General features: G+C 35.1%; 1 protein-coding gene across 4 annotated transcripts in view; it reads right to left on the minus strand.

Moving 5' to 3' along the window:
• LOC101681526 (killer cell lectin-like receptor subfamily F member 2) overlaps positions 1-12,462 on the minus strand; it is a 25,161-nt gene continuing 12,699 nt past the window's right edge. For 3 of the 4 annotated variants that reach the window (XM_004779711.3, XM_013049544.2, XM_004779712.3), the window contains exons 2-7: positions 11,702-11,793; positions 10,791-10,889; positions 9,592-9,681; positions 5,992-6,146; positions 4,884-4,996; positions 1-2,463 (exon numbers count right to left, since the gene is read on the minus strand). In XM_004779711.3, the coding sequence (XP_004779768.1) occupies positions 2,331-2,463; positions 4,884-4,996; positions 5,992-6,146; positions 9,592-9,681; positions 10,791-10,889; positions 11,702-11,792 (681 nt within the window). In that variant the 5' untranslated portion in view covers position 11,793 and the 3' untranslated portion in view covers positions 1-2,330. The remainder of the gene's footprint in view (positions 2,464-4,883; positions 4,997-5,991; positions 6,147-9,591; positions 9,682-10,790; positions 10,890-11,701; positions 11,794-12,462) is intronic. The other variant, XM_013049545.2, reaches the window with a different exon arrangement.

Genomic DNA, 12,462 nt, shown 5'->3' on the forward strand with positions numbered 1-12,462 from the left:
TAAACCTGGAAAATGTCATTTATTAGCTCATGTATACCTAATACTGACCTTTATTGAAAAAAACAAAACAAAAAAGAGTTGGCAGATAATGATCACCGAGCCTAAGGGAAGCAGGGAAGCTCTGTACAAATAGGAAGCTGTGCTGGGGAAACAATAAAATGTTACAAATAATCTCAAAAACAGAACAAGTACTTATTTATCATCCATCATGCATCAGGCACCATGTCTCTCCCATACAGTAATGAGGATCATGTCCTTCCAGAGCTTAAAGTAGTTTAATAAATACAAATAATTAAACAATGGTCCAATAATAGGATATTAAATGTTAAGATATGTACAGGAAACTATGAGAATATAAATCAAATGCATATAATTTAGTCTGGAGTGGAGAATGGTTAAGGAAATATTTTCCACCAAATGCATTTAACTAGCCTTCTCAAACATAAGCAAGAGGAGAAATGAAAGGGAAGCATATCAAGCCAAGCCAAACATATGATTAGATATGAGGCAAGAGAAAGCATGACACATTTGAGAAAATGAATAAAGTTTAGGTTATCTGCTTCATTACAATCATGGTGGTGTGGGGGGAGAGTGAAGAGGAACCAAGACACAAAGGGTCTGGTCAGAGATGGTCAAAGATTTAAGCAAGGAAAAACCCCTACACAGAAATATATAGTGAGTAATGTGGCCTGATATCAGATTTAGACAATCTCTGTGGTCATGATATGGAGAATGAACTTTGGCAGGGAAAGCTAGAAACAGACAAACAAGTGTTGAGGGAATCCAGAACCACAGGACCAGTCTGTAGATACGTAGATGAATTCAGAAATAATTATGTGGTAAAATTGACAGGTTGAAATGAGAGTTTGAATATCATGGGTGAAAAGAAAGAAGTCATGGTTGACTCCAAGGACTCTGGTTGGACTAATGGGCACGTTGCTGTCATTCGCTAAGCTAATGAGTTTCATTTTAACATGTGAAGGCTAAGGGGCTTTGAGGTGTCCAGTTAGAGATGTCCAGTGGCTAAGACCTATAATAAGTTCTGGGTTAGAAATATGGGTTTGGAAGTTACCAATAAATTTATGACAATAGAACTTCCAGTGTGGGTGAGTTTAGCCAAGAATTGTGTACGATTGAGAATTCACCCAAAACTCTGAGGAATGTCAGTACTGAAGAGATCAGAAGAAAGAAGAGATCCTCCAGAAAAAACTGAGGAGCAACAGCAGGCAACGTAGATACAGGTTCAACAGAGCATTGTGTCATAGATGCTGAGGTTAGAGAATATTTCTAGAAGAAAGAACAAGTCAATAATGAGCAACACTGCTGAGAGTTAAAATGAAAGCTAGAACATCATTGTGTTTCGCCAGAGGAAAGGCATTTATGACGTTGCGAGAACAGTGGAATAGGAAAAGCAGAAACCAGATTTTAGAAGAACCTGGAGTGGGAGGTGAAAAGAGGAAAGTACAAGTAGAAACAATTTCTAGGAGGTTTGACTTAAAAGAGGTGGGAGAAACTGGGCAGAAACTGGAAGCCACATGTGGTTCAGGGAAAATTTTCTTGTGCTCTTGCATGTTTTGTTGCTGAAAGAAAAGGAGACAGAAGAAAAGAGGGACCAGAATGGAGATGATAGAGGAGGGACTGTCCTAGAAAAAAATGAAAAGAGGCAATCCCAAATGTAGCACTTAGAAATTTTATTTAGACAGACAGAGGGATACCCCTTTGTTGGAAATAGGGAGTGAGGAAAAAGAAATAAGATGCAGACAATTGTGTAGACTCAGTAGTAGAAAGTCAATGAATAATGTATCATCTATCTGATGGCTTCTTTTAAAAAAAAAAAAAAAAAGCTCCTTTGCTAATGGTGAATGAGAGTGTAGGAAATTTTTTTTAATTAATTAATTAGTTAATTTACTTTTTAGAGTGGGAGAAAGGGCAGAGGAAGAGGGAAAAAGAAAGAATCCCAAGCTGACTCCTCCCTCCACCAGCACAGAGTTCAATGCCATGACCCGGAGATAATCACCCGAGCCCAAATGAAGAGCCCAAGCTTAACAGACTGAGCTGCCCAGGTGCCCTGGGGACAGAATTATTGAGTAGACAAAGGGACAGCTGTGTCTAAAATGCACAGGAGATAGCTGTGGAAATATAGCACCAGTTACCCGGTAGAGCTAGGGCGATGAGTTGAGGCTGATTGCCTGAATTGAGAGTGACACAAATCAACACCATTATCATCATTATCACCATATTTGTTGTAAAAGTAATGTGTTTCAACAAAATACATAAATTAAAAAGTCCTTTTGAATGGTTTTTACAGGAAGGATAAACTGGGATCAGTTTTAGAGGTCAGTGTCTGCAGAAAGCGCGCGTTGACAAATCCAGAAACTCTGATTGCAACACTTTTCGGAAAACACACCGTTCTTTGTTATCACAGCACAGGCATTATCTTCAGGCTGGCCCAGGACTTGAAATCTGTGGAAAAGGCAACAAGCATTCTGTTCTCATTCAGCTGAAAACATAACTGTGTGTGTTTTGTATGTTTTCTCTCAGACAAGGAACAGCTGTTAAAAAATGACTTCTTTAATAAAGGTAGTTGCTCCAAATAGTTTCTTAAACAAAAATGGTCATTTTTAAATGGAAAGGCTGTATGGAATTAAAATAAAAATGTGAATAAGAGGCACTGGTTTCCCAGTTCCATGTGATCATACAAAAAAATAAAGATCTTAGAAGACTGTTATCTGGTATGGTCTAAAAGTATGTGTTCCCCCCAAAATTCATATGTTAAAAATTATAACCCATTAAAGTGATGAATTAGGAAGTGGGGCCTTTGGGAGGCACTTAAATCATGAGGTGGAACCCTCATTAATTCTTTATTAAAAAGACTCCAGAGAGATCCCTAACCCCTTCCACTATGTCCTCACTTGGCTACAAACCAGGAAGAGGGCCCTACCAACATGACCACGCTGATGCCTTGATCTTGGAGACTCATTTTCCAGAAGAGTAAGAAATAAACTTCTGTTGATTGTAAGCTACCCAATCTGTGGTATTTTGTCATAATAGCCCAAATGGATTAAGACAGAGGACAGTCCTGCCCTTTTAGGAGAAAAATTCATTTTATTACTCCAAGATTCTCAATTCAATTTTTTGAATATCTGCAACAATGGAATGATACCAACTTTATAACAGACAATATCATATTTATCATTCTAAGATTTAGAAATATCAACACATCTAAAAATATGTATGTTTTTCAAAAAGTATTAAATCAATTTTCCGTAGAAAATTAAACTATTACCCTTTTCATTTTCCTGACCCACATCCCAAGTGTCACACCTTTTAAAAATATTCCTTCATTGTTTGCCTATAAGAAGCCTCCTTACTTCTATAAGAGATCCTAAGAATGAATGGTGTATCTACACTGTACATGTTAAATGTGGCAACAGTAATCCCAGACAGTAAGAGGGAAGGAGTTAAAGTCTTCCTCACTTATAAATGTTTTAAACTCATATAGACACCTCAGCAAGGGAATTTTCACACATTTGTGTATATGTGGGTATATCCAAATACTTTACCCTGTACACAAAAGAAGAAAAACTCCCCTAAGTTCTGTTTTTCCATATTTTTTGTTTATTTTTCCATATTTTAGGCCAACTTCTCTTGTCTTAAACAAATAAGCCACAAGGCACATTAAAAAATCAGAAAAAAACCCCTCAATTTTAAAAACCAAACTGGCAAATTAAAAATTCTAAGCAAGTTTTCAAGTGGGTGGATCGCATCACTTTAAAAATATGGTGATACATTTCTATTAAAAATAATCAAAGCTGTGATGCCTGGGTGTGGCTCAATTGGTTAAGCATCCGCCTTCAGCTCAGGTCATGATCACAGGGTCCTGGGATCGAGTACTGCATTGGGGCCTCTGCTCATTGAGAAGTCTGCTTCTCCCTCTCCTTCTGCCTGCCCCTCCCCCTACTAGTGCTCGCTCTCTCTCTATCTATCTATCTCTCCTTCTGCCAAATAAATAAATTAAATCTTAAAAAAAGAAGAATTAATGTTAAGTATGGTAAGTTTTAAAATTAATTTAGTGTTTGATATACAGAGTATGATGGCATGGGTGGGTATGGAGTTTAAATTTTAACAAGAAATATTTTAAGTAGTCTCTGGATAAAAATATTCATTTGTAAAGTGACTTTCTCTGTTTCAGAGCATTTTTCCCCCTACCCTCACCCAGACTATCACTCCAAAGCATCTATAGTCTTCCTAAAACCCCTTAACTTCACATCTCTTTGAGAGACACAACAAAATTCCACATTTTCAAGAAGTGTAATTAACTTTTGATAATTCCTGGAACCTGGATGCCTAGAGTAGAAAGTTTCACCCTGGACCCCCAGGAGCTTCTGCCTGTGTTTTGGGGATTAATGCCTAACCTCCAAAGATTTTAGCACTCTCTATCCATGGAATTCAAACAGAAATGAATGAAGTACATAAAAATAGATACACATAATGCCGACTGGGTGACACTATTTAAAAAGAATCAAATGATATTTGTATTATGTACAAAATATTCCATAATATTTCCCAATAATTGAAGTCTTCCTACTAATCAAAATAAGGATTGTTTGGTAAACTTTTAAGAAATACTTCAAAGAAATGAAACTTGGAGAATTTTCATTACCTACAATTTTCCATTTCTACCTCTAGTATTATAGATAAATTCAAAGCCCAAATAAAATAAATTCTCTTAGCAGACTTCATTTCTCTAAGGCAAATTTCCTAATCATTCACACATTAACAAAGGTCAAAGTCTGCAGTCTATGGAACCATTTGGCTATCTGGGGTTTTAGTCAATCCTCAAGAGAAACGGCTGCTGAGAGACTCAAATGTTAAATACTCACAACTGTAGATTCAGTGGGGTGCCACCCAGCCAGGTCCATGTCTTTTGTGGGTGTGTGATGTTCAACCCAATCCAAAAATAGATTCCATCTTGTATATTATTCTGTATGAAATCCTATGAAAAGACGGAGTTAAACCCTATTAAAATAGCCTCTTCTGACTTTTGTCCAAACTTAAGTCTTGATATTTATCTCCTTATTCAGGAAAATCTTAAGAAGCCTTAAGAAGTTTCTATATATTTAGGGAAGGAGACCGATATAGGAAGGATTTCACAACACATGACTCATATATTATGTGCAGGCATGTGGTGCTTAATGGAATTCATGGGGATGGTGGTTGAACAGCAACTGCTGAGGGGGCTCAAAGAGGATGTGAAGGCAAACCTAGGGAAGAACAGGTCGGCTTAAAGGAGCAAGAACTATTCCCAGCGTGCTGTTGCCAATGTGCAGTCTTGGGGAAACTTGGTACCTACGGTATCCTACCCATGAGCAAAACTAAAGAGTCCATCTTCCCTACCCAAGGTACTCAGAATATTGCCAGATACTGAAAATGTGCAAAGAGAATCTTTCTTTCCAAGAAGTCCTACGGAAGGATGGCATTGATATCCCAGCTTTGTCATTCATATGCTGAGTGAAACAGGCAAGTTTTACAACCTGCCAAGTTCTGAAGAGTCCTCTGGAAATAGGGGAAATCCTGCTTATCTCAAAGTTATTGTGAGCACTAAGTTTAACATTCATAGCATGCCTACGACAGTGCCTGGCATCTGCTAGGAATTCAATAAATGGCCATAATTAAGAGCAGTATAATTCTTTTATTATAAAACCTACTTTGGGGGCACCTGGGTGGCTCAGCCCCTTAACCTTCTGCCTTCAGCTCAGATCATCATCCCAGGTTCCTCAGACTGAGCACTGCATGGGCTCTCTGCTCAGTGGGGAGTCCACTTCTCCTTCTCCCTCTGCCGCTTTCCCTGCTCAAGCCCGCTCTCGCGCTCTCTCTCTCATTCCCCTGCTCTAGTTCACTCTCAAATAAATAAGAAATAAATCTTTTTAAAAACCTACTTATTTCTTCCAGCTTTAGAAGGGCTAATTTTCATAGCAAATTAGCTCTTACCAGTTCAGCCTTGTCTTGGATCATCAAGAGATGTGATTTCATTATTAAACAGGATTTTTGGCTATCGGTCCATGATTTAAAGTTTTTAAAAAAATTATAGCATTTCCCCTTTTTCTGCAGCCAGTTACTAGGACATAAGTTTAGCTTTGGTTTTGCTGAAATGCAAAAATAGGAAGAAATAGAAAAGCAAGATTTGAACATCAAAAAATTGTTTGCACTAATCTTGTAAACTTTTCCCTTAAAAGTAAAGATTTGTCCCACTTCTAAGAAAAGCACTCCCTTTCCACTGATGAATAGTCTTTAGAAGAAATAAATGCCAGAAGTATTCATAATTACTGAGTAATTACCACATGTCAAACAATTTCCTGTCATGCTCACAGATATGTGAAATATTTTTCCTTAAAAGAAATGTATAAGATATATATAATTATTAATTTTGTATTCCTCATTTTGTAAATAAAGATACTAAAGTTAAGGTGAAGTAAACTTAAGTATAAAGGGGAAGACAAAGGTTAAGGTTAAGTAATTTACTCAAGGTTATAATTAATACTGCTAATATAGTAAGTGGTAAGACATAAGAAAACTTAAACTAAAAAGGAGATTCCAAAAGGCATCAGGAGAAAACTGCTATGGAAAAAATAATACATATATATCCTTTTCATAGTCCCTTGTTGGTACAAAAAATATATGTATTTCATAGTATGTTTTATTAGTAACTTTGTAAAGCAAACTGTTCACCGTCACCCCAATAACCTGCCATGTATCTCTGAAAAGGAAAAACTTGAAATAGGCATTAAAATAAACTTATCTACAAAAATAGGTACACACAGGTTTCAAGTGAACTAATAATTTCTTATATTTTAAGCTGAGTGATAGGTACATAAGTATTAATTGCATTCTATTTAAACTTTTGGGGCTCCTGAGTGGCTCCGTGGATTAAAGCCTTTGCCTTCGGCTCAGGTCATGATCCCGGGGTCCTGGGATCGAGCCCCGCATTGGGCTCTCTGCTCCGTGGGAAGCCAGTTTCCTCCTCTCTCTTCCTGCCTCTCTGCCTACTTGTGATCTCCGTCAAATAAATAAATATTTGAACTTTTGTATATCTTAAGTAATGCATATTTTAAGATGCCTACAAATTTGTGTGCAAACTTGTCTGATATATTAAATAAAATGAAATGAAAATGTAAATTATAAAATACTCTGTACAAAAGTGAGTTATCACTGGTAAAGGTTTTTGAGGGATGGTAGGAGGAATCATATTACTTGTAGAAAATTTCATATACTAAGTTTCTGTTTTGAATCAGCAAACTACCCTGATATTTGCAACACTCTTCCCAGAGCATTTTATTTTATAAGTCATAACAACATGGGCATTGAAATATTAATGAACTAGATTTAACTACACTGGTTAGGAAAAATACTTCAAAACACACCTCAGACTAAAGCTAGGGACAAATTTTCATTTTACTGAAATTTGGTATTGTAAATTATTGACAGAAATAAATGACTTTAAGGTCTTGTGCTTATTTAGATGTTTATTGTGACACGACCTTTGCTGTGGTAGCATTTGTTCTCTAAAACAAAACATGAATCATTTACTTCACTCTTCTATTTATTTGCCTGAAATTCACATACTACAGCAATAAAAAAAAAAACCAGGCTCTTGTCAGTGTGGTAAAGTGGAAAGAAATCCACCCATTGGAAAGTACAGTTATTTAGAAAGTGGGAGACTATTATTGATATGCCAAAGACAATGAGATGAAAACAGCAAATAATTTTTTAATGCTTTAGTTCTGGGACCTTCATGGTAGAAAGGCTTCCAAGTGGTCGAGAGGAACCCAGAAGAGTAATGTATGGGGAGCAATATAGAAATGTCTATAATGAAGAAGCAATGAGTTGACCTATTACAGAGATGTGATATAAAGACTTAAGTCTTAAGGGAAAAGTGCCAACATAAGCATGCACATTGGTTATATTTTTCATGCTATTTTCTATCACTCCCTATGACCATCAATATTTAATTAGAATACATTTATTAATTATCCAAACTTACCCTAAGATCTAAACATATATTTTGGTATAATTCATGGTATTTTGACCATGCAAAAGTTTATAGTTTGGGGTAATTTTTTACTTGGAAAATAGCTGTAACTTGGGAGAAAAAGTTAATTTTCTTATTCTACAATAAACATTGATAAGTAAGAAAAAAAACACTAATTTTTATAAAAGGACAAAGTGAGAACCAGTTTACAAAGTTTTTACTTTAAAGCATATAAATATCCAATGTATGTGATTTTATTTTTAATTTCCTATTATATGAGAAATGTAACTAAAACCAACTATGTGTAGTTTTACCAGATGATATCAGCATTATAGTCTGAACTCTGTGTGTGTGTGTCTATGTTTGTGTATTTATGTGTGTGTTAGAAGGGTTCAGAGAGTATGAAGTCACAACAGAGATAAATATGCAAAAGAAATGGATTGGATCAGTAATGAACAAAGAATTGAGGATGAGAGACTATGTTGCATTTTATTACCATATTGAGGTTTGTTTTGCTTTAGCCTGGAGCACAAAGTGGAGAGTTGCATTGTGAGAAATGAGACTGCTATTGTAAGAAATCAAGTCTCAGAGGGAGACAATGTTAAAATGCTTAGACTTACAGTCCTGAGATTTATAGCCCTGAGACTACAGAAATTCACTGGAGAGTTTGAAGCCCAAGAGTGCCGTAGGAGAGCAAAATATACTACCCCGAAATATCCCTCCCTGGCATGAGGTTTATGCTGAGATGGTTGTTTTTAAGAAAATGCAGACACAGAAGTTCTAAAAACCTAGTAGAAATTATCATTTTGTAATAGACAGTTACAGTTACAAGGGAAATCTCCATTTGTAGATGGAGATTTCACTCATAACAAGAAGAGGATGACCAAAATCTCTAGAAAACTTACCGAAGGAGAAGGCATGGATTTAAATTTTTACAAAAACCACACCCTGTGCTTTGCCTGAAAACCTCCTATAACTGGTGAAGGTATTAGGAGTTAGTGACTTTCTATATTTTGTATATGCCTAATATAATCAACAGGTTCAGGAAGAAACTTCCTCTGAGCTTCCCTATCTGACTAAAGATAGAATCTTCTGAAATAAGAGGTTGTCATAAATTCCTCTTTGGAGTGGTTTACTCCCAGAAAGAAAAAAAAGAAAAAAGAAAAAAGATGACTAAGAACTCTACCATAAATCCCCTTTCTGGAGGAATTTTATGACTACAAAGAAGGAAAGACTACTCACACCTATGTATACAGACACTATTATTCACTTTATTATCTACACTTTGTTCTCCTGAAGAGGCCATTTTTCTTTCCTAAAGAAATATATTTGTTTTTCCCAGAGAGGCCACTTCTTCCCATTCACTTTCTCCTTCTAAGCTAGGTGTATAAACCTTTCACTGAACCCTGGTAGAGCAAGCTACTTGTTTTGTTTGCAAATAAACCTTTCTTCCTATTACTTGGTCTTTTGACAGGTTAATTCACAGGCACCCTGGTACCAAACTTAAGAGGGTAGAGGAAAATTTTTCCTCCCCTACAATAAAATGAAATATAACCACTTACTTGTGAAGTTTGTATTGTTCTGCTGTTTCCTGGGAGAAATATTTATACAATCGCAATCTTTGGTTCCATTCTCACTACTTAGGCGACTTACTATTAAGTGAAGGAAAGTAGTAACACTAATTAGATTTCTACAAATATAAGCTTGTGCCTTTTAATTATCCGTTAAAACAAAACTACAAATGAATGCACACACTGGTGGCTGATGAATCTGTCTATAGGATTTCAACCCTATAATTTAACAAAACATGAATAAACTTAGAAACTCGGTAGATATCTACTTATGAAAAAGTAAGTAGAAAAAAAAACAATAAAAAATCATCTAAGCAAAATTTAAAATATTTTGAAATTTGTGTCTGTTTGGCATGATCTTGAACAGGTTATGTAGATTTTCTGTTTCTCAGTTCACTCACATATAAAAGGGGAAAATGCTTAACGAACTTAGAGTTGACTCCAGACTAAAAAGTAATGTATGTAAAATGCTTATCTCAATTTCTAACACATAGAAGGTCACAAGAGGGACACCTGGGTGGCTCCATCAGTTAAGTGTCTGACTGTTGATTTCCGTTCAGGTCATGATCTCAGGGTTGTGAGATCAAGCCCCATATAGAGCTCTGTCCTGAGTGTGGAACCTGCTTAAAATTCTCTCTCTTCCTCTCCCTTTTTCTTTTGAAAAAAGAAAAAAAGAAGGTCACAACAAACAGAAACAATAACATATAATTACCCATAACTCTTCTTGAAGTAGAGCTCATTTTATGAATAATTCAAGTTAAATTGGCCTTAAATTTTCAAACAACCAATAGATTTTGTCAAAACTTCAAAATATCAAATTACTTCCAAAGTCCAAAAATTTTATTTAAGGGCCAAATAATCAACTTCCATAAAAGTAAGTGCTTTTACCAAAATATAAAACTTCACTTCATAGAATTGTGACTACCAAACCCACACGATTTATGAATTAATTAAAATTATAAGCTGAATAGGCTTCTAAATTTCTAAGTTTGTTGTCTCCTCTGTATAAGGGGTAAAAGTATTCATATAAAAAACTACTTACTACAAATTATCAACTGTGTCATTTATTACTAATGTAGTTAAGTAATAATGAAAGAATATGTTAGGTAAGTGTGAAAGATGATTCTGGAAAAGTTCGAGAAATAAAGGTAAACTTCTCTAGTTGAACATACAGCTCTCAATTTACTCACCCCAAGTAGTTAGTCCTATGACTGTGGCAATGAGTATAACCAGCACAGTACAGCTTAGTCTCAGAGCAGTGCGATGCCACTTGGGACATTTAGGGTAATCTGTAATAAATAATTTTTCCTTCTGAAACATTTAGTCATTTAAAACAAACTTGAAATACATCATAGAAATGTAAAATTTTCTTAAGTAGGGGAAGAAACATACAATCTCTGTTTAAATTACCTTGAGATGAACACATACTTAATTATCTTTAAAGAATTGGATTTATTGATGCTATGAGGTTAATATGTTTTATTTCCTATTTATTAAATATCCTTCTTATGTAACACTTCCATTCAAAAACTACAATTCACAAACAATGAAATTGGTGGATTATTAGTTGATCAGCTGGTTATTCAAACAATTGCCACTGAAATTTGTCAACTACCTTCATTTAGGTCTTTTCTGAATGACACAGATATTATTCAATGGGAATAAAACCTGGGAAGGAAAATATAAGTAATGCCAAAATAATTGAATAATAGTAAAAATGAGTGCCAAAAAGAGAAACATAAGCAAGAGTGAGTATTGCAGCCATCTTCTCAAACCTTATTTGAAATAGGAGTTATATTTATATCAATTCATGAAACAAATCTCAGATGCTAACCTTTATAACTACACACTTTGCTTTAATAAAATAGCATTATAACACTTTCAAAATCTTCAACCCAGGTCAAATCAAATCTGACCCATTACATTCAATTTAACAAGATCTATATAAACATCATTTAAAAGTAAGATAAAACATTTTCTGATTAACAGATTCTAGTTGAAGTTCTTAAAAGTTCTCATTAAAAGTCTAGGATTAAAAGACCCACAGAAAATTCTAACTGTATTACAATCTGTGGTCTAATGGAGGGTTATGAGTCCTTACCTTTGCGTGCCCACTTGTGTTGGCAATGATAGGAATGCTTTCTTGGCTTCTGCATCATTGATCTCTCTGTGTTCTGTGTCTGTCCAAACATCCTGTAAATAGAATAATCCATATTTGAATGAGATGGAAAGAGAGACATTACCTGATCAAAAGCAGAGTCAGTCTCTACAAACTGTGGCATTGAAATAAACCCAATGCTGAAAACCACAAAGGATGTGATTCATGAGTGAGTTGAGTTTCATCTTTTTTAAATAATCTATTCCTTTTAGGATAGTTTTAGACTGGAAGAAAAACTGTGAAAGTAGTAGAGAAAGTTCCCATATACATCATACCCAATTTCTCCTACCATTACCATGTTACATTGGTATGGTATGTCAAAATTAATGAATCAATATTCATGCATAACTATTAATTAAAGTCCTTAATTAATTCATTTTTCAACTAACACCTTTTCTTAGTTTTTCCTGAATACATTTTTCTATTCAAGGACCACATTCAGGATACCACAGTACCTTTATTCTTCACGTCTTTTCGGATAATCTTGGCTGACACTATCTCACTCTTTCCTTGGATTTTTTGTTGTTGTTGTTGTTTTGTTTTTTGGGTTTTTTTTTTTTTTGATGTTTGGTTTTGTTTTTTTTTACAGTTTCAAGAAAAGTGGGTCAGATAGCTTGTAGAATATTCTCAAATCAGGGTAGTCTGATATTTTTCTCATCATTACACTTAGGGTAAAGTTTTTTGGAGGAAGATCACAGAGAAGA

This window comes from Mustela putorius, unplaced genomic scaffold (assembly GCF_011764305.1).
Source record: "Mustela putorius furo isolate JIRA1106 unplaced genomic scaffold, ASM1176430v1.1 tig00537227_pilon_pilon_pilon, whole genome shotgun sequence".
NCBI lineage: Eukaryota > Metazoa > Chordata > Mammalia > Carnivora > Mustelidae > Mustela > Mustela putorius.